Genomic DNA, 27,735 nt, shown 5'->3' on the forward strand with positions numbered 1-27,735 from the left:
GTAAACCAGTGGATGGCATAATCTGCTGCTTTCCCAGGTTAACAGGAAGCTGGATCCAAAGCAGAGCAACTGCTACTCCAACTGGCGCTCACACGGGACGTGGGCATTGAAGGTGGCAGCTTAGCCCACTGTGCCCTTTTGAAATGAAAAGAGGGGTTGGAAAGAAACACGGGCAGGCATACTAAAATGACCATAATCTACCACATTTCTGAGAGAAGTAATATTCAAGGGGGTGGTGTTGTGGCGCAGTGGGTCAAGCACCATCTCTGCCCCCTGCCACCTGCGAGGCCAGCATCCCATATCACAGTGCCAATTCTAGTCCTGCTGCTCTGCTTCCCAGCCCGCTTCCTGCTGCTGCACCAGGGAAAGCGTTAGATGATGGCCCAAGGACTTTCCCCTGCTACCCATGTGGGAGACCTGGATGGAGTTCTTGGCTCCTGGCTTCTGCTTGGCTTAGCCCTAGTGGTTGAAGCCATTTGGGGAGTGCACCAGAAGATGGAAGATCTCTCTTGTTCTGTTTCTGTTTCTCACTGTGTCACTCTGTCTTTAGGACAAGTAAATCTTGAAGGAGAAAAATAAAGAATTCCCAAATATATCACCTTATTCTATTAAAGTGTTTGGATGTGTGTGTGTGTGTGTGTGTTTCAAGATTTATTTATTTGCAGAGTTACACAGAGAGAGGTAGAGACAGAGAGAGAGGTCTTCCATCTGCTGGTTCACTCCCCAGATGGCCGCAACAGCCGGAACTGTGCCGATTCGAAGCCAGGAGCTTCCTCTGGGTCTCCCATGCAGGTGCAGAGGCCCAAGGACTTGGGCCATCTTCTACTGCTTTCCCAGGCCATAGCAGGGAGCCAGATCAGAAGAGGAGCAGCCGGGACTAGAACCCGTGTCCATATGGGTTGCCGGCACTTCAGGCCAGAGTGTTAACCCACTGTGCTACAGCACTGGCCCCTGGATGTGTTTTTTTTTTTAATACCTGTATGCCAAACAAAACACTATCCATTAATTTCTCCAACAAATAATGTCCAAGTGTTGGTAAAGAGTCAAACTCTGGGTGATTGTGACATCAGAACACTAGGTACTCTTTCTAGAAATCCTTACATCTTATTCTCAGAAGGAGAAGCAGCTCTTTGTTACTGGAAGATGACCTCATCTTAGGTGATACTGATTCCTATTCTCTGATTTACATTAAAAATATTTATTATCTGAGAGGCAGGGAGCGAGAGAAGGAGAGAGAGAGAGAGAGAGAGAGAGAGAGAGAGATCACAAGTTCTTCCATTTGCTGGTTCACTCTCCAAAGCCCCACAATAGCTAGCAACCTTGAACTGGAAAGCCAGGAGCCAGGAACTCAATCCAGGTCTCCCCATTGGACCATCCCTGCTACCTGCCAGGGTCTGTTTCAGCAAGAAGCTGGAATCAGGACCAGGAGGGAGTTGGGAACTGAACTCAGGTACTCCCATGTGGCATGTGGATATCTTAACCTCTAGGCCAAATGCATGTCCCCATTATTTATATTTCCAAAAGATTGGTAGCATGAGTCCTGTCTCAATTTATCTTAGATAATTTGCTCTTGCTTAAGGCTTATTCAACCCGGAGTTTCTAGCTGGAGAATCTGATGGGTCAAATCAAGAAGATAACTGAGAACACTCTGTGATGAGTTTTGAGCTAATTTAAATCTTGACAGTTCTAGACATTGACATTGGATGGCTGGCTTGCTATGCCCAGGCCAACCTCAGTTCTCTACCGACTTGCTATGTGTTGGAAGCTATTGCTTTTTCCTGAAATGTAGAAAGCCCGCTCACCTCTCTACTTTAACCCCACATGCTCCACATGGACTGATGTTTGGATTTGGCTTAGTTCTAGCAGGCAAGCAAAAACAAGGAGTGAAGAAGAGTCTGAAGCCTTGCCAATGTCCTTACTTCACCAAGAACCTCCTTAAAGAAACCTCCAAACACAGGCTATTGGAAAGGGCCACAAAGTTGGCAGGGCCAAGACCAGACAAGAGTAGGTAGAAGTGTACCATTCATTCAATAAAGACCGAGTGCCCACTAGGGGTTCTAACAGTACAGTGAACATCTAAGACAAATAAGCAAATTCATACTCCATTTATACTATTAGGAAAAGTACAACAGGGTAAGGGACAGAGTAGTAGAGACTGATATTTTAATTAATTTTTTATTAATTTGAGAGCGGGAGAGAAAAGAGAGAGTTCCCAACTACTGGTTCACTCATCAAATGCCCAAAAACCACTGCAGGGAGGGTGGGGTGGGGTGGGCATTGTGGGCATAATGAGTAAATCAGCCTGCTACACCGTCATCCCATACGGGCACAGGTTCATGTCCCGGCTGCTTCACTTCCAACCCAGCTCCCGGCTAATGGCCTGGGAAAAGCAGAAGAAGATGGCCCAAGTGTTTGGGCCCCTGCTATCCATGTGGGCTCCTGGCTTTGACCTGGCCCAGCCCTGGTCGTAGGATTTGGGGAACTCAGCGTGGGGTTTGGGTTTTATCCTAGATGTGCTAGCAGGACACTGGCAAGTTTTGAGCAGGGGGCAACGACGGTCAGGGTATGTTTTAAGAGATGGCTTGTCAGCCAGGTGGAGAACAGGCTTCCACAAAGTGCATGAGAGTCCAGTCATCAAAGAGAAACTGCTCTCAGTTATTCCTTGCCGTACGACTCTTAAGATTATCAAACGTCAAAGGAAGAAGGGGCGGTATGAGAGTTCAGAAGCGGCTACAACGCCCTCGGCTGGACACCAAGAGGCTGGACAAGCACCTATGCCCTTTGCCTTGACCTGGGAAGACATAATCCTGCCTCCTCTTCCTCTATAGAAAGAGCCAGAAACCGCCTGCTGATTTCCTGGGGGTGCCCCTTGCCAGCTGAACTTTATGGGAATCCCGCTGATGAGGTTTCCAGATAAATCACCTTCACAAAGCCAGGAGCGCAAGAAAGGAGGTCACTCAGATACCACTGGTGTGGACAGTTCAGGAGGAAATGGCTGGGATTTGAAATAAGAGCGGTTGGGTTCAATGGAGGCCTGTTTTGGAGATCAGGGCCAAAGACTCAAGGGTGAGTCCAAGGACCCCCGCCGGAGTACAACAGACAAAGGACAGTGCCGCTTCTCAAGATAGGGCGCATCGTGTGTTGTTTGCTTACGAAGGAGGGTAACTGAGCCTTTCTACAAACATTCAAAGGGACAGGAAGAGGACACAGCTGATTGTACCTCGGGAGTTGAAAGACTGGGATTAGAGCCCTCTCTGACACTGAGCGACCGCGAAAGAGCTAGCAAAGGAATACCCAGAGGACTTGCTGAGCTAAAAGACCACAAGGGTGCGGGGAGAAGGTGGCATGGGTCAGGGTCAGCCGCTGAGTGCAGAGGAGAAAGAACTGGGAACTCCCCCACTGGGTTAGCAACGAGGAAGCGGGTGGGTTTCCTTCTTGGGGGTTCTGCTATAACATGGGGAGTGGGGGCCCGCAGGTGACCTGCGGCCGAAAGAGAATTCTTTCATGCAAGGATGGAAGAGGATAATGCATGCATTAGGATACTTCAACAAGCTCCTGAGAAATGGGATAGAGAGATAAGCTTGTTTTCATGCAAAGAATTCTTGCGACCCGTGCACAGTTTTCCAGGAGCTCTGACCCCACTCATACCGCTGTCTCGGCCCCCTGCCCCGGGGGAGAGGGGGTAGGGGAGCCACCTCGCAGGAACTGAGGCGCTGCCTGGGTGGGGGCGGCCGATCCGCGGAGGGAGGAGCCGGAGCCCGGGGGACAGGGCGAGGGTGGGGAGGTGGGTGCCGGGACCCCGACGCCCGGCGCTGCCCGCCGCGCATCCGGCCACATCTGAAGAGCCACAACATGGAAGAGGAAGGGGAGCACGCCTCCGCAGAGCGCTTCGGGGGGCGCGGGCCGCGACCCGTCGGGGTCTGGGCGCTTCCTGCCTGACTCCAGCTTCTCAGCCAGCTGCCCACCGCCGCGCCTCGGCCCCGCCGCTGCTCCAAGACGCCTCTCCCCGCTTCCTGGAGCCACCCGGAGGTTTCGCTTCCCAGCGGCCCCGCTCCGCACCCCGCCACCTCGGCGCTCCAGCCGCGCACACCCCGACACCCCCCCCACAAGCCACGCGCAGCCTTGAGCGCCGGGACAGCGCCCCCCAGCAGCCGGGCAAGTAAGCGCGGGACTGCGCGCTCCGCAGAGGGCCGCGCCCCGGGGAGGGGGCGTGGCCGCGGCCCGATCCGGCGGTCACGTGGGCCGCCCGGGCCAATGGGCGCGCGCCTCGGGTCAAGCCCAGCCCTGCCGCGCCGCGGGGTCGGCTAGTTGCACTTGGCCTTGGCTGAAGTCCGGTCCGGACGCGGGGACTGACGGGGCAGTGAGTGGCGGCGCGGGGTCCGCGGTGGGCGCCCCGCGAGGGAAGAAGCGGAGGAGGAGCGGGGCGGGGCCCGCCACGCCCCTTCGCCGCGGCTGCCGCCGACTTCTCGTCTTTCTCCTCAGGTCAAAGCCATGGAGCATGAGGTGCAGCGGCTTCGCCGGCCGTTCCGATCCGGCCGTTCGCGGCCCCTGCGGTTCCGGCTGCAGCAGCTCGAGGCCCTGCGGAGGATGGTGCAGGAGCGCGAGGCGGACATCCTGGCGGCCATCGCCGCCGACCTGTGCAAGGTGGGCGGGGGTCGCGGGGCGCCGCTCGGGGGCTTCGCTCTGCCGCAGCTCGGGGCTTTATTCTGTTTGCTTTGCTTTGCTTTGGGGTTACGCGGTCCCCGTGGGAGTGACGTCGCCAGCGATGTCAATAAAGCAGGAGCCCCTGGCGTGCGTTTGTGGGCGCTCTGGGGCCGTGCGTGTAGCTCCTCTCCCGTGGAACCATTTGTTTGCAAGCATCCAGTGTGTGAGCATGTGTTATGTAGGATTACAGGAGACATCAGTGTCCTGCCCCTGAGGGTTTTAAACTTAAGAATCAGAACATGCACAGGTAAAATGTAAACAGAGTTAAACATCAGCTTGCTGAGGGTAGAATATTAAGATACAGATCACAAGCCTATTTGCTAAGGTATTAGAAGTGTGATCGAGGCAGGCCACCCTTAATCAGGGAGGTCTTCCTGAAAGAGGCAGTGTTTCAGTTGGAGTTTGAGAAGGCTGGAGAAGGGTTTAGAGGCATTGACTGTAGCAGGAAGGGATTAGCAGGTGCTTACGAAGGTTTGAAGGAGTCTGGACTGCAAACCAGCCATCGCCACCTGGGGTTTTTGACATTCTGGGCCAAGCGTATCATGCTCACTGCGAAGGGTTAACTGTGATTCCTTGACAACAGAGTGAATTGAATGCATACAGTCAGGAAGTCATTACCGTCCTTGGGGAAATTGACTTTATGCTGAGTAATCTTCCCGAGTGGGTCAGCGCTAAGCCGGTGAAGAAGAACCTGTTCACCATGATGGACGAGGCCTACATTCAGGCGGAGCCTCTGGGAGTCGTCCTGATCATCAGAGCTTGGAACTACCCGTTCGTTCTCACCGTTCAGCCGCTGATTGGAGCCATCGCTGCAGGTCTGGTGCCACTTTGTGTCTGAACGCCTCTTTAGAAGGGTTTATTCTCTCTCATTATATGTTTAAGTGGGCTGCTGGGATATGTGTGATTACTTTTTAATGTTCATTTATTTTCATCTACTTGAAAGGCAGAGCAGGGGAGAGAGAGAGAATCTCCCATCTGCTGGTTCCCTCCCCAAATGCCCACCACAGCCAGGGCTGGGCCAGGTTGAAGCCAGGAGCCTGGAGCTCCTTGCAGGACTCCCGTGTGGGTGGCAGGGGCCTGGCCCTTGAGCCAACACTGTTGCCTCCCAGGATGCATTAGCAGGAACCTGGCTCAGAAGCAGAGGTGCTAGGGCTAGAACCAGCACTCTGAAATGGGCTGTAGGCATCCCAAGCACTGGCTTACCCTGTTACAACACAGCGCCCACCTCCGCATAACTAAGTTTCTAAGTGCCTGGGGGATGTACCTGTAAGGGGTTGGAGTCAGGATCTGTGTTCTGCTGTGGTTCCAGCTGCTGACTCTGGTCTTGGACAAACACCTGATTCTGCCCGACCAGTTTCTGCATTCAGATAAAGGCTCTGTGAGTAACACTGGCTTGGGTGTAGAGCCAATGCCAAGAGAATTTCTCACTTCGCAGGATCCAGATCAACAGCTCATGTTAGCATAACCTATTTGCCCAGTGATTCCAGGGTAGAGAGGAAAACCCGAGGGCTGAGGGAGAGAAGTGATAGAAATCTGGAGCCTGTTGCCAGTGAGATGTGCACGTGTGAGGAGGGGTGACACGGAAGAGAAAGATGATGCTCACTGTGAGGAAGGCGGAAGTAATTGGGTTCCCTACGCAATCACCATTCTGACAGCTGTTATTAAAGTGACCCAGCTACCAGTCTCTTCTGCTTTGTGCTTTGTCTAGGGAACGCCGTGATCCTCAAGCCTTCTGAACTAAGTGAACACACGGCTAAGATCTTGGCCAAGCTGCTCCCTCAGTATCTAGACCAGGTAAGAATATCTTGCCCCATCTTGAACACAGCGGTTCATTGTGGAAGACGCACATTAGATCCTCTGGCTGATCCATGTCGTTGCTGGCCAGGCATCTGCAGTTTCCCCGAGTGCCCAACAGTTGGCTTCCTATAAGAAATTAAGTTCCCAAATACACTGTGGAATGGCCCAGCTCTGACGGCTGCATGTGTTTAGGCCCCTGGCTTCACGGGCACGCTTGTTATTTACAGATCTTCCACCGTGCGACGTGTTGGATTAATCCTTGTTTGCACTACCACATTGCTGTAGATGTATTCATTTAGTGAGTTAATTCATGAGAGACTGGTAGTGTGCTGGGTGCCCCTTGTCTCTGACCATCTCTTTTATCCTAACAACTTGGCAATCTGTGTGATTACGAAAGAGTACTTCTGCTTTAAAAAAAAAAAAAATAGGATGTATGTGGCAGGAAGAGCCAGAAAGAAAAGTGGCCTTGGAGAGCGAGAGGGTGTAGCCCCGCCCCTGGGGTTCAGGTGTTGGCATTTGAGAGGATTGAAAGCTCCCTGGTAGGGAGGAAATCTGTGACACCACCATGAAATTGGGGTTGGGAGCTGCGGCTTCACGTGCACTGGCCGCAGGGAGAAGTCTCGCTTTGTTTTCATCAAAAGACAACTTTAAAATTCCTACCGGTATCTCACCAGTTAATTTGCAATGGCCTCAGGCCAAGGCTGGCTCTTATCAGTGTTAGGGCAGCCCTGAGAGCAGTTGTGTTCCAATAGGTGTGGCTATCCCCTCCCCTCCCCCAGGAAGGGTGACTTGAAAGCAAGGGAGAGGTCAGGGATTGTGTAGGAACTTGGAATCTGAAGCTGGAGGAGTAGGGGCCTGCTCTGCCCTTAAGCAGGTGTACATGTTTCAGCAGTCCAGTTGGGGGTAGGACAGTACCTGTTGCTGTTAGCTTACTGGGAAGGAGGCGTCACTCACACCTGCTCTGTAGACAAAGCCTTAGAAAAGTTAAAACCAGAAACATGGGTTGGGTTGTTAAACAGCGTAGTGAGAACTAATTAGTCTTTCAAAGAGCAGACCTCATGGCACCGTGTGGCCCACAAGCCAGCCTTACTTCATGCTCCCCTCAGAATCCTCTGGACATCTCCCTGGTCTCCCTTCCTTGTCCTCTGTTCTCTGCCCTGTCCAGGTGTTCTCTCACAGAACAGCTGCTAAGCAAAGCCCAGTGCTCACAGGGGCTCAGTTCCCAGGGGCCGGGCGGATTCTTCCAGGAGCAGAGGAGGAAGCTGAGGCCAGAGAAGTCCCCTAGCTTGCCCGATGTCACATAAATCAGCAAGTGGCAGAGCCCAGCTTCAGCCCAGATGGACTTTGAAAGCAAGTGCTCTCAGCCGTGCTGTGTACCACTCGTTCAGCATCGTGTCGGGGGCTGAGCCCTGCTGGGTGTGCAGAGAAGAGAACATTCCGTTTAAACATTCAGTGTAAGACACACACCTGTCGTGTGGCCATTGGCAGCAGCCACTTTCTCACCAAAATCCTCGGCTTACACATACACACACACACATACACACACATACATACACATACACACACATACACACACGTCTCCTGCATTTCCCTGCTTAAGTCCAACCATCTGCCCTCACCCGTGTCTCGATTGCCTAACTCAGGTAGGAAACTAGGGTCTCTCTGGGGCCGTCCCAACGAGGCTGTCGGTTCCCCCGTGCCCACGGCTCCATCCTGCACTTGTCCTTGGTCAGCCCTCTCTTACGTCATCCGTCCCCTCCCTCACTGTTCTTGACGCTCTCCGGGTTTTCCTGAATATTGCACGTTTCCGTTGAAGGAACCGCTGGTGTTGGCGTTACAGTGACCTTGGCAATGCAGGAGTTTCCGTTTCTCTTTCTTCCAGGACCTGTACGCTGTCGTGAACGGTGGCGTGAAGGAAACCACGGAGCTCCTGAAGGAGCGCTTTGACCACATCCTGTATACGGGAAACGCTGCCGTCGGGAAGATTGTCATGGAAGCCGCTGCCAAGCATCTGACCCTGGTGACTCTTGAACTGGGCGGGAAAAGTCCGTGTTACATCGATACAGACTGTGACCTGGACACAGTCTGCAGGTGAGGCTGCCTCTCCGCTTCTCCCAGCTCCTAGCAGTAGCGCCGCCTCATCCGCTGTGCTTGAACCCTGTGCCTGATGGCACAAAGACAACATCATGAAGGGGTTGTCAAGACAGCTAGGGCTCTCACAGACTGTCTCTTGGTGCCATTGGGAGAAGTCAGGAACCGTAGGTGCTGGCATCACGTGGTTGTCCTTAGGAATTTCTGTTCTCCAGATTACAGGTAAGTCTGGCAAGAAACTTGAATGCTCTCCTGTGGATGATCCAGGAAGTAGATAATCCAAGGATTGTGTGTGCCTAAGGCAATCTTTCAATTTGCAGCTGGAAGTTGATCTCTTGAAAAACACCAGTATTACTGATTTGGTAGCTGTGAATAGCATCTTGCGCCTGAGAACTAGGACATACAAGGTTTCAGATTCCCTCTGCTAAGTCAAGTTCAGCCTTCAGGAGGTACCAGGACGTAGACCTATCACTGTGCTCTGAATGGTGGGGTTTTCTCTCCCTGTAACGGACAGGGAGCAAAGGAGGCGGGAGGGAGTTAGGTCACGGTGTCTTAGGTAAAGTAGAATGGCTCGCACGAGAGACGCTGAGTGAGTGAGTGGGTGTTGAGATTCTGGGCTGCGTTCCCTATGTAGGGAGGGCTTGCCGTAGTGGAGAAGGATCCTCTTGGAGGGGAATGGTCTGAGAGGCTGGTGCTCATGCTGCTTTGGCCCTGGACATCTTGCCAAAATCCGGAGAGGCAGAGTGTGCAGCTAGGTCCTGTGACGCAGTAGACGCCCTTGGCTGGAGCGGGAGCAGAAGGAAGGGGCTGTCAGAACGCTGTGTCTGCTCTTTGCCTATAGCTGGCAGAGGCATCACTGCACATACCATTTCGCCTGAGCTGGCTTCAGAACTTTCCTGCTCCTTAGAATCGTCTACCTCAGCCAGAAAATGTAAATTAACCTAAGTTCCAACTGACTGATGTCGAGACTAGTTTTTTTTTTTTTTTTTTTTTAATAAAGAGACTCGAGTAAAAACAGGAATGCATTTCAGTTGCACACCATTTAAACACCACAAACGTGCCTAACAAATGAATATTCGGGCGGCTTTGTGTTTTTGTCCCTCAGGCGCATAACTTGGGGGAAGTACATGAATTGTGGCCAGACCTGCATTGCTCCCGACTATGTTCTCTGTGAAGCATCCCTGCAGAACCAGATTGTGCAGAAGATCAAGGAAACCGTGCAGGTTTGTGCTCCACACACCCGAGCCCACTGATTTCAGCAAGACAAGGAATCGGCTTAATGATTTGCAGGCAGCGTCTCCGTGCTCTCTTCCACCTGGGAGAATTCCAGTAGCATCTGTGACTGAATCAATTTACTGGCTAATTGAAAATGTTCTGTGCAGCTCCCTAGGATGTCTGCTGGAAGCAAGATTCGGTTGGTGTTAAATCCATGTGACTGTCTAGTCGATTTGTTAGGGATCAGTTATGGCATATGCTTAAAAATTAACTGTGCACCCATGGTTCCGAGGGAAGATCGCCAATCTCTTAATGTACAATTAGAGACCCTTGGCCGTTGCTGGTTAAGGTTATCAGTTCTTATGTCTATAGAGGACTGGAATGGCCGGAAGTTGGAAGGAGTGAGTTGATTAAATATCTACTTATAATGTACCCTCTACATGGTTGTCAGGCTTTGGGAGTGCTTAAAGTAAGGATATGCTGTGAGGAGATTAAGGACGGCTGCATGGTAGTGTCGTAAGCCAAGACGTGAATGAAATGTGGAATGGAGATGGGTAGGAAGGAACAGGATGAGCAGGGTGATCGAGGTCATGGTGTGAGGGGGCCCCTCGGCCCCCTGGGTGAAAGAAAGTTCTGGAATGATCATTGTTCACTCAGCGAATCTTGACTGAGCACTGAAACAAAGGATCAAGAATATCAGAGCTATGCAGCTGACTGGAGAATGGAAATTGTGTGCCAGCAAGTTCACTGAAAAGCTTCACACGTGCAACAGGCGGGGGACCTGGGGTGAGGTGCTGGGGTCTGGATGTGGGAGTTGGGCATGAATGGTAAGACTGACAGCAGATCCAGAACAGGAGAATGTGAAGGGAGTTGTTGGATGGGGAGAGGGTGGTTAGATACCTGGGGTTGCTTCCATAACTTAGTGTTGTCTTCGTAGAAAGTCTTGGTTGTGTGCTTATTGAGGTTCTTCTGTCATGGTAATTTACCAAAGCTCTGTTTTGACCCTGTGAGTGCTATGATCTTTGAAAGATCGATCAGTCCAGAGAAGATGTAACACAACAAAATGGGGCAAAGGTCAACAGACGTTTTCTGTAAACAGCAGGTAGCAGATAAGGCTTTGCAGACTCTGGGGTTTCTGCACAGCTTGGTGTGGGGGAGTGGTGGTCACCAACTATAAGAACAAATGAGTGACCTGCTCCAGACCAAGACGTCTTCCCTTCTGCCTGCTCCCACTGCCACAGCCCTACCCGGGGAGAGCCAGGGATAGACACAGTACATCCTTGGGAACCTTCTAGAACTATGGAAAATGCTAGATCTATGGGTGGTTGGGGGAGGTGGGAATGATTTATTTTCTTGTCCTTGACTTGCCAAAAAGCTTTCGCTTACTACCTCTGTACTACTGTTAAATTATTGCATGGGGAGAATGTGTGTTGGATTCTGTGAGGGTATAATAGCAGGCCAATTTTTGGACGTGGGTGGATTTTGCCCTTACTTAAAGCAATTGAAACATGAGGGTGCTTCAAGAAGTTCCTGGACAATTGTATTAAAACATAGGTTTGTTTGGATGGGAGATTTTTTAAATGTGTGCATGGTTTTTTCACAGTACACATTTTCCACAATTTTTTTTTTGAAGATCCTATGATAGAACTTTGTGATAATTAAATACTCCTATTGTTTTAAATAGGAATTTTATGGAGAAAACATAAAAGAGTCTCCCGATTATGAACGGATCATCAACCTTCGTCACTTTAAGAGGATACAAAGTTTGCTTGAAGGACAAAAGATAGCTTTTGGTGGGGAGACCGACGAGGCCACCCGCTACATAGGTAATGGAAACCACCCGGTCCTACGGGAAGCAGAGCAGCTTGGCAGGTTGTACTGACACTCCTTGTATCAGCCTTTCATTAACTAAAATCCCTGAGAGGAGCCTCTTGGGAAAGGAAGGTGTGTTTCAGCTTACAGTTCGAAGGTTAGGGTCCAGGACCAGGTGGCCCCATTGCCCGTGTCTGTGGAGGTCATGGCTGGTGCGGAGCGACAGTCACACAGTAAGCCAAAAAGGACAGTGAGGCAGCACTTGAACTCCCGTAATCAAGCCTGTCTCAGGAACCACCCTGACGGGCACACCCCCAGGGACCCAAAGGCCTCCCACCAGACCCGCCTCTCAGAGGCCATCCTTAGATCAAGCCTGTACCCTTGGCCCATCAACTGCTAACGTGGAGGCTTCCCAGTTGAAACATCTGCATGAGATTTGGGAAGAAGAAAAGTCCTGTACCACCCGTAACACTACTGACTGACGCTAGAGAGGCTTGACTATATGGGGTTTATTTACTGAGCTATTAAAAAAATACTGCTTCCTGGTATACTGCTCTTCTTGTAAGCTACTGAAAATCTGTACAGGTATGCACGCTTCGTTATTCCACCTGAGTTGCACTGGCCTTTCGTGTTTACACGTGTTATTTTTTTTAAAGATTAATTTATTTATTTGAAAGTCAGAGTTACACAGAGAGAGAAGGAGGGGCAGAGAGAGAGAGAGAGGTCTTCTATCTGCTGGTTTATTCTCCAGTTGGCTGCAATGGCCGGAGCTGTGCTGATCTGAAGCCAGGAACCAGGAGCTTCTTCCGGGTCTCCCACACAGGTGCAGGGGCCCAAGCACTGGGCCATCTTCCACTGCTTTCCCAGGCCACAGCAGAGAGCTGGATTAGCAGTGGAGCAGCCGGGACTTGAACCGGCACCCATATGGGATGCCAGCACTGCAGGTGGCGGCTTTACCTGCTACGCCACAGCGCTGGCCCCTACACATGTGTTATTTAATCGTCTCTATTCCTAATGATCCTTTATGTGATGCTCTCCAGTTTATGAATGGGAAAACAGCACCACAAAGGAAAGGGCATCACTACAGTTCTGCGCCTCGCCAGTGACCGTCCCATTCCAGAAATCAAGTCTTAGCCTGTCACGCTTGAACTTGCTATTTGTTCGTTATTTGTTCATCTCCTTTGTGTTCTTTCTTTTCTACCATGAATATGCATTACTTTGAGTTTTAACTCCATTTTTTGTAAAGTAACATGCAAGCTGACCGAAAAATCACAGATACATTTGGTTGGCAAAGAAGCAGCCCAGAATAGCTTTACTTATGCCCACTCACCAGATAGGATGCTGTGGATCACCAAAAGCCTGGCTTAAAAAAATACAACTTGAAGGCCTTGAGTAATGAGGAAATGTTTCTTCTCTTCCTTTGAGCTGTCCCAAGGCTCTGCTGAGCTGGGGGGTTTAGCGGTCATTTCTCCACCTTTCTCTCCTCCCATCCTCAGCCTATTGCCTTTGTCTGCTTCTAGACTGATCTTTGGCCAGAGGAAGGGGCTATTACGATTAGCTTCGATTGATTGGCACTTTCCCCTCCTGGGTCGCCTTGGCTGAGCACACAGCGTGCAGAGGAGGTTGCATGCCCAAACCAAGACGTGGGCATCAACTGATATACACCTGGAATGATGTCCTCAGCCACGTGCCAGGACTGCCTGAGAGAAACCAGGAGTAGAGAAAAAAGCTAATTGCTTGAGGTCTTTCTTTTTCTTTTCTTTTCTTTTCTTTTCTTTCTTTCTTTCTCTTTTTTTTTTTTTTTTTTGACAGAGTTAGGCAGTGAGAGAGAGAGACAGAGAGAAAGGTCTTCTTTTCCATTGATTCACCCCCAAAATGGCCGCTACGGCCAGAGCTGCGCTGATCTGAAACCAGGAGCCAGGTGCTTCTCCTGGTCTCCCATGGGGTGCAGGGCCCAAGCACTTGGGCCATCCTCCACTGCCCTCCTGGGCCACAGCAGAGAGCTGGACTGGAAGAGGGGCAACCGGGACAGAATCCAGCGCCCCAACCGGGACTAGAACCCCGGGGTGCCGGCGCCGCAGGCGGAGGATTAGCCTAGTGAGCCACGGTGCCGGCTTCTCAGGTCTTTCTGAGCACTGCTAATTGGCATGGATGCTGGGCCAACGTGCAGCTCCTTCACCACCCATTTTACCCGTTCTGGTGCCCCTTGTCTGTCTGCAAATAGAACACGGAAATAAGGGCAGGGAATATTGACCCTTTCAGTGTCTTCTGAATCTGGCTCACAGAGGTGAAGTTCAAGCCAGCGAGATGATACGCGTGAAGGCAATTAAGAAGGAAGTGTTCATTTGCTTGACGGAGGAGCTGTCTCTGTGGCTTTCATCCGTGAGAACCAGGACCTTCAATTAAACCATGCACATGGCTGTGTGCAGGATTCAGTGTGAAGAAGATATTCCCAAGTTGGCATCTTCTTACACAGGGATGCCTTAAATTCCACTTTAGAGGCATCGGCATGGCTTCGTCCATGGACTCGGGACTTTTCTCCGGAGACCTGACTTGGGTGGCAGAGGCAAAGGGTGAAACAAATAGATGAGACAGATGAAACACATGTAAGGAATAAATAAAAGTGCGAGACAGGAGACTTGGATTTTTTGTGTGTGTGTGTTTTCCTTTCAGCCCCGACAGTACTGACTGATGTTGACCCTGAAGCCAAGGTGATGCAGGAAGAAATTTTCGGACCAGTTCTTCCGATAGGAGAACCTATCGCCTGTGAAAAATGCAGATGAAGCTATACAGTTCATAAATGAACGTGAAAAGCCCCTGGCTCTCTATATATTTTCTCATAACGATAAGGTAAGTGTGGGAGGGAACTGCTCCCCATCATAGTGACTTCTCACAAGCCAGCTCCTTGTGTGCTGTTCGACAAATGATGATTTCATTTCTGTCATACCACCGTGCACCAGGGGATGTTGTGTTTGTATACAGAGCTGTCTTGATAATGAGGCCCCGGGGTTATCCTACATCCTTTCTCCCCAGTTCCCTGGGGTAGATCTCAGTCGGTAGTGGGGAGTATCACAAGGCCTTTTTTTTTTTTTTTTAAGAATCATTTTATTTATTTGAAAGTCAGAGTTACACAGAGAGAGGAGAGGCAGAGAGAGAGAGAGAGAGAGAGAGAGAGAGAGGTCTTCCATTCCACTGGTTCACTCCCCAAATGACCACAACGGCCAGAGGTGAGCTGATCAGGAGCCAGGAGCTTCTTCCAGGTCTCCCATGCGGTTGCAGGGGCCCAAGGACTTGGGCCATCTTCTGCTGCTTTCCCAGGCAACAGCAGAGAGGTGGCTCAGAAGAGGAGCAGCCGGGACTTGAACTGGCACCCATATGGGATGCTGGTGCTGTGGGTTGGGGCTTTAACAGCACCGACCCCATAGGGCTTTTTGACTCACAAATGGCTCCTGGATATTGGAAGACTTAGATGTACTGGCATTAGATACCTTCTGATGTTAATCCGGGGGCATTGCTGCGTGCAGGAGCCTGCCTGCCCTGTGACTGAAATGGCAGATGGGGCCGGATGGAACGGAGGTCTCTGGGCCCGTTGTGTAAATGCAGTGATGTCTTGGAACTCAGTTTCTCGAATGACTGTGTTGTTCAGTGGAGCGCGTCGCATCCCAGCAGGTTGGGCAGCTCTGCCACTTTGCACGAGGCGCAGGCACTGATGTCACTAGGGACACTAGCCTCAGGGTAGGCGAGGACATTCAGGATCCTCTGAACAAACAGGAAAACTAGAAGCAGGAAGGTGGAATGGGTCACGGGCGGCTTCTGGAGCCACAGCACTGTTGAGAGCACAGGGTACAGACTTCTGAAGTGAGACCAAACGTGTGGGGTCTGTGACGCGTGGCTGGCAACAAAATGATTGTGTGACATTGGGAGTGACTGTAGACAACGTGAGGCTTAGTCCCCTGGCCAGGTGCAATTGGGTGGGGAGCACAGCCCAGCAGTAGGTCAGCTGAGGTCGCTTCAGTGCAGACTTGCCTTGGCCTTGAAATCTCAAGGGCTTGTTGGCACCCAGGCGAAATGAACATTTACTAATAAAGCATTATTGCACCACTTTGTGCCTTAGGCCGGTCATGTATACGGCTATCATTTCTTAAGGACTAAAAACACACTTAGTACTCATGTGCTACAATTTACAGCAATGATTGAAAAATAAATAATAGAATAAAAAAAATAATAGAATTGGCCGGCGCTGCAGCTCACTAGGCTAATCCTCCGCCTGCAGCGCCAGTACTCCAGGTTTTAATCCCATATGGGTGCCGGGTACTAGTCCTGGGTGCTCCTCTTCCAGGCCAGCTCTCTGCTGTGGCCTGGGAGGGCAGTGGAGGATGGCCCAGGTCCTTGGGCCCTGCACCCCATGGGAGCCCAGGAGAAGCACCTGGCTCCTGCCTTCGGATCAGTGCAGCTCCGGCCGTGGCGGCCATTTGGGGGGTGAACCAACGGAAGGAAGACCTTTCTCTCTGTCTTTCTCTCTCACTGTCTAACTCTGCCTGTAAAAAAAGAAAAAAAGAAAAAGAAGAAAATTATTTTTAAGGGCTAGAATATAGTCTGAATTGTCCGTTGTAATCCCAAGCCTTTTGCTAGGACAGGCTGTAAGGTCCAGGACGGCCCCCGTTCGTGTACAGGTCAAGTAGCCAGGTTCTGCACTGCTTGGGACCAGACCTGTTTTAGATTCTCTCAGGTTTTGGGATATATGCCCATGCATAATGAGACATCTTAGGGATGGTAATTGTATACAGTGTTTTCAGCGCACCTGCATTTTCACCGAGGCCCATTGCATGATCAGCTGTGGAATTTTCCACTCGTGGCATCCTGCTGGTACTCAACAAGTTTTGGATTTCAGATTTTCAGCTTAGAGGTGATCTGGATGCATCTGCGTCAGATTTGCTAAATTAACCAAATTAGGTTGTTTCTAAGGTCGTTGGCGTATGTCCCCCACAAGAACTCCTGCTGGCACACAAAGCCAGGGTGATGGTTCCCCGTGAGTGGCAGCGAGTGCCCCCTTAGCACAGTGTCGGTGACCCGGATGCCTTTGGTCTGTCCTCTGTCCCCAGCTCATCAGACGGATGATTGACGAGACGTCCAGTGGCGGTGTCACAGGCAATGACGTCATCATGCACTTCACGCTCAACTCCTTACCCTTTGGAGGAGTGGGTGAGTACGGATCTCCCGTGCTCCTGGGGAACATTCCAGAAGCACCCCCCCACACACACACACGAGTCACAGGCAGGCTGTCAAGGAAGTTCCCGCTGCTTACTCTGTGGGTCCCTGTGACTGTCCTCTCCCGAGAGGGGCCTCTCCGGGCCACCCAGTTGACGTTGGTTTGCCCGCTTCCCTGCTGTATTTCTGTCCCCAGTAGCACTGCCCACGGCTATAATGACTGTTCACTTGTTCATTGTTCTTTTAGATTTAGGAGGTTTCAGGGCCAAGAATCAGTCTTTCATTAATTAAATAAGCTCTCTGATCTCTCCCTCTTTTTTTAAAGTGAGGTAGTGGAGGAAAGGGTCAGAATGCTGGGAGCTGACAGCCGTAAGAGAACCTTCTACTGCTCCTTGTTTTCTACTCAAGGAACCCTTCAGTGGGAACCAGGCGTTCCCTGCAGGCTTCTGTCATCCGTGCAGAGGAGAGGCCTTTCCCTGTGGTTGGGGGCGCACACGATCCTGTGCTCCAGGCTCCGTGCTTGGAAAGAAACGGGTTCCCCAGGCGGCCCTGTGGACGCGGCCTGGGCTGGCCATTCCCATGGGGCTGTGAGCTGCCCCCCGCCCCCATCCCCGAGGTGACTGACTCACTCCTCACTTCTCCCCTGGGACTTGGGTGGCAGGCTTGTCCACTGCCTACCCAGGAACATCACAGAACAACCGATCGTAAAAACTGGCGTAGCAGCAAAGCAAATTGTGAAAGTACCAGTCTTCACAAGCCCCTCCATTATCTTCTCTCTCTCTGTGATATCATAAATCAATGACTGCACATCACACAATGGGCCAGCGTGGCAGGGCCAGCTGTCCCTGGGCAAGGAGACCTTGTCCCATGGCCAAGGAACCCAGGCCACTGCTGGTGAGTGCTGAGGTCCCCTTTGGGATGCAAACATCTTGCCAGCACCCGCAGAGTGCCTGACGCACGTGAGCTGAGGTGGGCAGAGGCCAGTTGACCTGGCCGGGTCCAGACTAGAGAGGGTGAGCGTGGGAGGGGAGGGAATATTCTGGGGGCTAAGCAGCAGCAGCTGCCAATGGAGTGAGTGTGAGAAAGGGACTGAATGAAAGACGGTGGCTCCTGGGGTTGTGGTTGGAATGACTGCAGATTACAGCCTGAGTTCTTGCTTTCTCCTAAGGTTTGTATATGTATATGCAAGCTGGAGTTACAGAGAGAGAAAGACACACAGAGACAGAGCTTCCTTCTGCTGGTTTGCTCCCCAGATGGCTGCAGTGGCCAGGGCCGAGCCAGGCTGAAGTCTGGAGCCAGGAGCTTCTTCTAGGTCTCCCATGTGGGTGGCGGCAGCCCAAGAACTTGGGCCATCTGCTACTGCTTTCACCAGGCCATTAGCAGGGAGCTGGATTGGAAGCAGAGCAGCTAAGACACAAATTGGCAGCCATATGGGATGCTGGTGTCCCAGGTGCCACAATGCTGGCCCCCCACAGCCCAAATTTAAAAGTTTGGCTTATGCTCTGTTGACCCTCATCCCTCGGTTCACCCAACAAGATCCTGGCTCCCACGGGACTGTTGAAGCAGACAGCTCTATCACTGCTCTGGGTGGGATCACAGTGCCCCCAACAGTGAAAATCTCAGGGGCTTGGGCTCAGTCCTTGTCCTACTTGATGAGGTAGCATATGCCATCACCGACCGTATCCTCTTTGAAACAAAACTAACCTTCTCCCCTAAATGCAGAAGGAGTACAGGCTTTTCAAAGAAAACGTGGGAAAGATAGAAGAATCCAAGGAATACGAAAACTCCCCACAACTCCACTGTAAATTACCCGAAGAATAAAGGTTTAAATCACCCATAGTGCCAGACGGCTGGTGTGTGTCTGTGACACGTGCATACTCACGTACAGACAGTTGAATGTTTTATTGAAAGGTGTCCTACTGCGTATGTTTCCTAACCTGTATGTCACAGGACAACACACACCCCTATGGCAGCCTGCCTACATGTCGAGATTTTTTTTTTTTTAAGATTTTATCTGTTTATTTGAGAGGTAGAGTTATAGACAGAGGGAGAGACAGAGAGAAGAGTCTTCCATCCGCAACAGCCAGAGCTAGGCAGATCCAAAGCCACGAGCCAGGAGCTTCTTCGGGGTCTCCCACGTGGGTGCAGGGGCCCAAGCTTTGGGCCGTCTTCTACTGCTTTCCCAGGCTTTAGCAGAGAGCTGGATCGGAAGAGGATCAGCCAGGACTAGAACCGGTGCCCATATGGGCTGCCAGCACTGCAGGCGGAGGGTTAACCTGCACCACAGCCCGCCCCCCGTGTCATGACGTTGTGACCACACACTGTCCCTTCATAGGAACGTGACACATTAGCATAATACGTTTCTGGTGTAAGATTTTTGTGATTTCAAAGTTTTTGATATTACAGTGCTTACTTATCTGTGTGATCTGTGATTGTTTCTTTCAGAAAAGTGTCCAGAAAGCTGATTCCTACATTAAAAGGACTTAAAAGTTTTCCACACAAAAATCCTCTTTTCTTCTGATTCTAAAAGTACTAGAGATTGAAATGGCAAAAAGTCCAAGCAATGAAGCAGAACACAAGAAAGCTATAAGGAAAAATGCATTGATTACCAGGCATAAACATTATTAATATTTTGATAGGTTTTTTGTCTTTGGCAATGTTTGTCTTCATGGGATTTATAAAAAAAAAATTATTGGGGCCGGCTCTGTGGCACAGCAGGTTAAGCCGTGGCCTGCAGCACCGGTGTCCCACATGAGCTCTGGTTCGAGTCCCAGCTGCTCCACTTCTGATCCAGCTCCCTGCTAATACGCCTGAGAAAGCATGGAAGAGGGCCCAAGTCCCTGGGCCCCTGCACCTGCGTCGGAGACCTGGATGAAGCTCCTGGCTTCCTGACTTTGGCCTCTCGCAGCCCTGGCTGTTGTGGCCATCTAGGGAGTGAACCTGAGGATGAAAACCTGTCTCGCCTCTCTGTTACTCTGCCTTTCAGATAAATAAATCTTTAAATTTATTGATTTACATATTTGAAAGGCAGAGTAACAATAAGAGAAAAGAGAGAGAGAATCTTTGTTCTGCTGGTTCACCACCAAGTGGTCGCAGTGGCTGCAATGTTTAAATGAAAGGGGTTTGGCTCATCTCTGGTAGGCACAATTGCACACTGGGTTAGGCTGAAGCCAGGAGCCAGGTACCCCATCCAGGTCTGCACATGCGACTCAGGTACTTGAGCCGTCTTCCGCTGCTTCCCAGGCCAGTAGCAGGGAGCTGGATCAGAAGCCGAGCGGCCAGGACTCTTACACAGATATGGGCATCCCGAGTGGCAGCTCAGTGTGCTGGCCACAGTGCCTGCCCTGGTCTGCATGGTTTCTGGTAGAGATTCCCAAGTCCCCTGCCGAGCTGCACCTCTATATTCCTGGGAATGGTAGATGAGTGCCCATGTGACTGTTCCGCTACTGGACTGCTACCCAAAGCACCTGCTACCTAAGTCTGTGTTCCTTTGATTATTCCCGAGGTTGAATTTTTTTTTTTTTAGTTAGTTCTCATACCTTTTCTGTTAATGTCCTTTTGATATTTTTGCTATGTTCGCCTCTCCCTTACTTATGTATGACTTTTTTTTTTGTAAGTAAGAAAATTAATTCTTGGTTGTGTCTAAAAGAAGCATTTCTTCCCAGCTTAAAATTTGTCTTTACTTTTCCCTATGATTTGGAAACTTTCGGTTAGCTGATCCTTGGAGGGCTTTTTCTTTATGGTTTCCGACTTGGGAAGTAGGCCTAGGAATGTCTTCCCTACTGTGACGTTAGGTAAATATCCACCTGTGTTTGCCTTAAATATTTGACTTTTTGTTAACATTTAATCATGGAGTTCATTTTGGATGTTGTGTGATGTGAGACTCTCCCTTTATCTTTTTTATTTTTTATTTTTTATTTTTTATTTTTGGACAGGCAGAGTGGATAGTGAGAGAGAGACACAAAGGTCTTCCTTTTTGTCGTTGGTTCACCCTCCAGTGGCCGCTGCGGCTGGCGCATCGCGCTGATCCGAAACCAGGAGCCAGGTGCTTCTCCTGGTCTCCCATGGGGTGCAGGGCCCAAGCACTTGGGCCATCCTCCACTGCCTTCCTGGGCCATAGCAGAGAGCTGGCCTGGAAGAGGGGCAACCGGGATAGAATCCGGCACCCCAACCGGGACTAGAACCCGGTGTGCCGGCGCCACAAGGCGGAGGATTAGCCTGTTGAGCCACGGCGCCGGCCCCCCTTTATCTTTTTTAAAAAAATATTTTATTCCCTTTATCTTTTTTTTTTTTCTTAAAGATTTTATTTATCCCCTTTATCTTTTTTCCTCCAAAGAGTAGAACAGTTCTGGAATAGTCATCTTTACATACTATCGGAACTCAAGAAAACACGTGCTTAGATCTTTCATAGGGTTTTCTCATTGGTTTCCTTACCTTGCTGGTTTCTCCTCCCTGGGCCAACCCCACAGTTTTCATTATAAAGCAGCTTTATAGCTAGCATTAGTGTGGCTGAGTCCGCACACTACAGAGAGGCAGGAAGGCAGTCGAAGAGCCTGTGGCCATGGAGCCCAAGTCGCCTGTCTCTAAGACCCACATATTCAACCAGGCCCGTAGTTTGTGCTTCAAGATCCAGTGCTAAATTTATTCTTCTAGGTGAACTTTAGAATCACTGCTACCTCCTAAACACACACACACAGACACACACACACACAGAGAAAGCTCTTTGAAATCTCTGGGATTTAGGTTGAAATTACTTGGAACTAAACACATCATTTTGGCAAGAATTTGGATCTTTAAGACGGGAGCCCTAAGGGGGCCGTGTTACATCTCTCTGTTTCCGTAACTACTTTATGTTCTTCGGTAAAACTTAAGTGGCCTTCATGGATTCTCTAGCTTTCATAGCCGTGTATTTTATCTTTCCCACAATTCTGCTTCCTCCAGCTTTTTGGTCACTGTTTTTCCCACTTCCCTCTTTCTTTGCCTGTGCCTTTGGCCGGCCCCTCTTCCTCTGCCCTTCCTTAATGTCAGGGCCCCCTGGGGGTCGCTTCTCACACCAGTTCTGCCTCCTGAGTGATTGCTCTGCTGGCCCCTGTGAACTTCCCCTGGGCCATGCACAGGCCCCTCAGTCTGCTCAGCACACACTGCCCGCTTTGCACCTACCTGCCCGCCTGTCGTTCACACAGTGGTGGGAGAAATGGAAACTGTCGCAGGGCGTGGCTTCGCAGGGCGTGGCTTCTTAGAGGACCCACGCTGTGACACTTGCTCACAGATCCCCCACTTGGAAACCCTGCAGCCAGGGTCCTTGTTCCTCTCAAGGGGCTTGGGGAAGCAAGTGAGTGAGTGGGACTTGGGTAAACAAAGCCACAGGGAATGATGGAAATGAGACGTACGTGTAGGGGCAGACGGATCCGGGTTCCAGGCCTTGCTGCCTGCCAGCCACGTGACTGGGCCTGTGAGCCCCCCCCTTCCCTCTCAGGACACGGGGCAGGTGGAACTTCATAAAGTAGGGTTGTGGGAAAAATTGTCTTAGAGACTTCACGTAAGCTCTTGGCACGGTCCCAGGCGCGCGTCAGAGCCACAGGCCTCAGAGAGCTCTGTGTGCTCGTCCTGCTCTTGGAAGGAGCCCTGGGTGACAGCACAGCTTCGCTGGGCCAGGGAGACCCTTTCCTGGACAGAGACCTTTGCCGGCTCGGGCAGCACACGCGGGGGGGGGGGGGGGGGGGTTGCCGAGCCGGAGACATCGCTGGTGTCGCCTCCAGCGAAGCCTGTGTTGTCTCTCCCCTTCTTTTATAGGTTCCAGCGGGATGGGGGCTTACCACGGAAAGCATACTTTTGACACTTTTTCCCACCAGCGCCCCTGCTTATTGAAGAGTTTAAAGCGAGAAAGCGCTAACAAGCTCAGGTACCCCCCCAACAGCCAGTCCAAGGTGGACTGGGCCAAGTTTTTCCTCCTGAAACAGTTCCACAAAGGGAAGCTCGGCCTCCTGCTGCTCGCCATCCTGGGCATCCTGGCAGCCCTGCTGGTCAAGGTGAGTGCTGCTTCCCGCCCCCACGAGGCCCCGGCTGCTGCCAGCCCCGGCTCTTCTGTCTTGCCCGCAGGGCTGCTCTTAGAAAATTCTCAAATTCTGCGAGCCGGCACGTTAGCATTCCGAGTCCGAGACAGGCTTAGCAGGCAGCGGTGCGGTGCTTTTTGTCAGTGCGGCTGTTGAAGCGTAGCCACGCACGCTCGCTCACCTGCTGTCTGTAGCCATGCGCGCCCGCCTGCTCACCTGCTGTCTGTAGCCACACGCGCCCGCTCACCTGCTGTCTGCAGCCACGCGCGCCCGCTCACCTGCTGTCTGCAGCCACGCGCGCCCGCTCACCTGCTGTCTGCAGCCACGCGCGCCCGCTCACCTGCTGTCTGCAGCTGCTCTCCCACAGCGAGGGCAGAGCTGAGCCGAGCGGCTTGCGGAGTCCCCGTCAGCGCAGGAGCAGTTTGCTGACTTCTGGGCTGAGTCCGGAACACTGTAGAACCTTCGCCTGGGGAGTCATGGGCTGTCTCACCCCCGGCTGTGATGTTCATCCTTCCTGTTCAGTTGTTCTGGAATGTTCTGACAGCAGCGGGCCACGGGGACGGAGCAGCCAGGTCTGCGGTGGATGTGGCAGTGGTGGAGCAGCTGTGGCCAGGGCAATCTGAGCAGGCTTGCAGGTCTACCAGATGGAGTTTGTCTTTGGTGGTCGGTCATCATAGCGATGACCTTGCAGAGAGGCCCTTCCCGGGCAGTTTGTGAATCGTTGGGGTGTAGGAGGAGATGAGAGCGATGAGGGAGTAGAGAAAGGGAGACTGTTCTGGGAGCCCTCGGCCAGCCAGCTGAGGGCACGCATTGAGCAACACCTGGGAAGAGTGGGCAGGGAGAGATGCAGGAATCAGCCAGTTCATAGAATCAGCTCATAGAAACGGGCTTGGCCCGTCTTACAGTAGTCGCCCACCGCACACGGGTGGAGCTGGAGATCTGAGTTGCATTTGAAATCGTTTGGGTTTTCTCAGAAACACCAAGCTGTGCTGAGGAGACAGGCCCTGTCGATTTTTCTAGTAGCTCACAGCCTGCGTGGGCCCAGGAAGCAGTGAGGACCAGATCCCAAAGCCCAGCTCTGTCTGTCACAGCGAGGTAGGAGCTCCTCCTTCTCTCTCTTTGTGCAAGGTGGGCCCAGCGGGGGTGTGTTTTCCTTTAGGTGTTTGCTTCTCTGTGGTTGGGGGCTCAGGATGCTTATTGTCTCTGGACGTCTTCTGTCCTGGCCCAGAGTGGCAGCGTGGTACGACCTGTCCGCCATTTTGGGGGGGGGGCACTAGGGATCTAAGAGACCGTGGTGAAGCAGCCTGCGTTTCTGGAAGAGGACAGCCCCACGCGAGCTCCTTCCTCTCCCCATCTACTCACATCTGGAGGAAGCTCAGCCAAGTCAGACCTGCCCAGTCCCCATTCAGATACTAACCTCTTTGTTGCATAACTTGAGAGCAATCTCCAAATCTCTGAGTCATTCCAATTTGCTTTGTTTTGAAAATAAGGTGTTTTGGATTTCCTGACCGGTAGCCTAGTGAATGAAGGTGCAGCACACCTTTAGGGCTTGCCACTCCCACTACATCTTCCCAGGACTGGGGACCTGGTTGGAGGCCGCTCAAGGTTCTAGTCCTTAATCTGTCCCTAAGAGCCTGACCTGCACCTGCTCGTTTGGGGTGGGATTTCTCAGCCTCATGCAAACTGTGGAGGGCCAGGCTGAGTCCCTGTTCCCTGAGCTTGCTGTGTGTGTGCCAAGGAGTCTCCCCCAGGCACCCTGTGCTGTGCCAGGAAGTTTTGAGATCCCTAAAGAGTTTTGTCAGGTCTTCTGTTGCTAGAGCCTGGAGAAGCAATAATATATAAAAGCCTTTAGCTGGAAACGAGAAAGTGTGGCTTTGATCCCTGGCTGTGAGTGACATGGACCTCATGATGGCTGCGGGCCAGGCCTCTTGGGAGCCAGCCCGCGGCCACAGTTTTCCCACGCACAGATTGAGGGAGTTGGCGGCCACATTCCACTCTCCCACTCGGTCCTCATGACTCTTAGTCGACGCCTTAGTTATTCAGGTGTCTGTGGAATTCATTCTGAGGTTAGGTGAAGAGTCGGCTTCATTTCCCTCTCTGCTGGTTCTAGGCACTTTCCTTTGAGCTTTTCATTCTCTTTGTCTTGAGTCACCTTCAGTTTTCAAATCTGTGTTGTATGTTTACTTGAAGAGTGTTACACTTAGAAGCAGTTTCCTGAGACGGCTCCTCGTAGTGTACCTCCTTTGTCGTGTTTGGATTTCGTGTGACCCACGTTGGGTACAGTTAGGATTCGGAGCGTCCACTCCGCAGAACACACAACGGTGGCTTAAAGGTTTATGGTGACGAGCGCCATCCCGCCTGTGACGATCACACACAACATTTGACCTTCGGGCTTAGGTAGCGCCTCTTCAGCGTCGGTAGGATGGCTCAAGTCCATTGCTGTCTTTGAATTTTAGAAACAAAATCGTGTCTCAGTTTTCAAATCTCACGTAGAGCCCCCAGCCTCCTTCTTAAAATGCTAGGATAATAAAGGGCTATTTCTAACTCTCGTCTCTACGGTGAGATCCTCTCATTGAGTCGTGCATCACTGCCTGTCTTGGTTTGTTTTTTTTTCCTAGGCTTCTTGGGGATTCACAGGTGTTTCCCATACGGTGTATTTATTGTCTTTTAGGTCAGGAGTTCTGGGTAGAGTCCCGCTGCTGAGCCCGTGTTGCAAGGCTGGCTGTGGGCGGGCTGTTAAACCAGTAGGGTAACCTGGATCCTCTCTCCTCTCTCTAGACTGGATACTACTGAAGACTGACCCTCTTCCATCTCCTAATCGCCTCTACGGAATTATTCTTCTATGAAGTGGTTAATGAACCTGTGATTTGTTTTAATACTACCACAAGCAGAGAATACACAGATGCACCGTGATCAAGCCTGACCATCATTGCCACAGCCCATGAACACACCGACCGTCCTGGCAGACCCCGGCATTCCCTGAGAGAGGGCGTTCAGAGAACCTGCTCCGGGCTGTGCCTGCCCGGATCGTGGCTCCGAGGCTGAGGGGGAGAGACCAGTGCTCCTCGGGGCCAGAAGACACCCAGCAGCTGCTCAGGACCTCCCAGCCCCCGTGGCCCAGCGCGCCCTCTCCCCCGCGCCTGCCCGGCCGTCACTTGGTGAAGCTGCTGGTTCTCAGCACTGCCCGTCCAGGAGCCCCGCTGTCCTCTGAGGTTGAGGGAGCCGAGGCTGGATCTCACCCAGCTCCCTCTGAGGTGTGAGGCACTGCACCGGCATGGGCAGCACGGGCGGGGCTGCCTCTCGCCTGCGGGGCCCCGAGGGCTCGAGCTCGAGGCGGTGCCCTCTGGCCCCGCGGTCCCAGCGGTCCCAGCGTGTCTGGTTTGGACAGTCTTCCCAGGCCGTTCGTGGCTGCTGCGGTGACTGGCACCACTCAGAGTGTCTTGTAAATCCTCAGGCTCCCAAAAGGTCATTGCCTGTTTCGTGTAAGCAGCACCTGTCACTCTGACGGTGCCGGTGCGGAGACGGAATCTACAGCTTAATGAAACCTAACTAGCGTTCTTAAAATACTGTAATAAAAGTAATTATAAACATGCTCTTCCTCTCTCAGGACCCCGTCGCTGCAAGATATCAAATCTCCAAGAGTAAATCTCTAAATATCTTATTTCTGTAGCACAGCAGAAGTAAAATTCACGTTTTGAAAACTTTGAAGCGATCCCTTTGAATAAATTCTGCCTACTGGACTTCAATACAGTGGCGGAAGCATCCCCTGCCCCTCTCCCAGAAGAAGCCTTGGCTCATAGGACTGGGGTTTCGGCCTCGTAGGTGGCAGAGAGATGGCAGAGCCCTGGGAGAAGTTTGGAGAAGCGTTGAGTGAGCCCACTGGCTGTCCTGATTTGGGGGGGGGGGGGGGAGGGGGAGATGGGGAGGGTAAAGGATCTGAGCAAGCAAGACGGGACCCTTGGCAGAGCCTGGGGCTGTGCTGTGCTCAGCCCCTGCTGCAGGGACCCCAGCCGGCCCCCCAGTCCACGCAGTGAGGCATTGCAACTCACTTGAATGTAGCACTGGCTTTGTTGAATAAGTTCCATGAAGGCTGTCTGAAATATGTCTCTCACAGTATAAGGTGCTAAGAATTAGTCACTGACCTAGCTTAGTTAAAAGTTGCCTTGGGGCTGGTGTTGTATTGTAGCCAGTTAAGCCGCCACCTTCAGTGCCAGCAACTCAAATGGGCACCGGTTCATGTCCTGGCTGCTCCACTTCCAATCCAGCTCTCTGCTGTGGCCTGAGAAAGCAGTAGAAGATGGCCCAAGTCCTTGGGCCCCTGCACCCGCATGGGAGACCCGGAAAAAGCTCCTGGCTTCAGCCTGGGCCACCATTCTCTGTTGCAGTGATCTGGGGAGTGAGCCCAGCAGACGGAAGACCTCTGCCGCTCTTCTCTGTCTCTGTAACTCTGCCTTTCAAATAAACAAAATCTTTAAATAAAAAAGTTGCCTAAACTTTCAGCATAATCAGCCATAAAAAATCAGAGTGTATTAAATCATACTTTGTAATTTTTAATTAAGCTAAATCATTGGCTTGCCTAGTAATATGCCCTCCCAAATAAATGTATTTTGTAAAATCGGTGTGAATTTTAATACTCCTGTTGTGGAATCCAAGCCCATCGGAGGTACCCCTTTGACCACAGATTTTCTCAACTATAAACCTGGGGTTTTCGTGCCTTTATAGAAAGTGGTGTGTGTCAGCTCTCTTTGTCATACCTTGTCATTTTAAATTGTTCGCCAAGAAGATTGGCTCAGCTCTCCCGTTGTCATCTGTGTGCCTGTGAGCAGCTTCTTCCCGGGGCATCCCCCCCACTGAT

General features: G+C 51.5%; 1 protein-coding gene across 1 annotated transcript; it reads left to right on the forward strand.

Annotated features, from left to right (window-relative positions):
- The first annotated feature begins 4,491 nt into the window (after nt 1-4,491).
- LOC133777338 (aldehyde dehydrogenase family 3 member A2-like) lies at nt 4,492-26,207 on the forward strand. The gene is given in 12 exon segments (XM_062216867.1): nt 4,492-4,644; nt 5,288-5,519; nt 6,413-6,498; nt 8,384-8,592; nt 9,698-9,815; nt 11,492-11,633; nt 14,293-14,369; nt 14,371-14,469; nt 16,722-16,821; nt 22,621-22,856; nt 23,855-23,975; nt 25,659-26,207. Coding segments are annotated over 11 exon segments (1,533 nt in total). The 3' UTR covers nt 23,936-23,975; nt 25,659-26,207.
- Nucleotides 26,208-27,735: the final 1,528 nt, after the last annotated feature.

This window comes from Lepus europaeus, chromosome 18 (assembly GCF_033115175.1).
Source record: "Lepus europaeus isolate LE1 chromosome 18, mLepTim1.pri, whole genome shotgun sequence".
Lineage (NCBI taxonomy): Eukaryota > Metazoa > Chordata > Mammalia > Lagomorpha > Leporidae > Lepus > Lepus europaeus.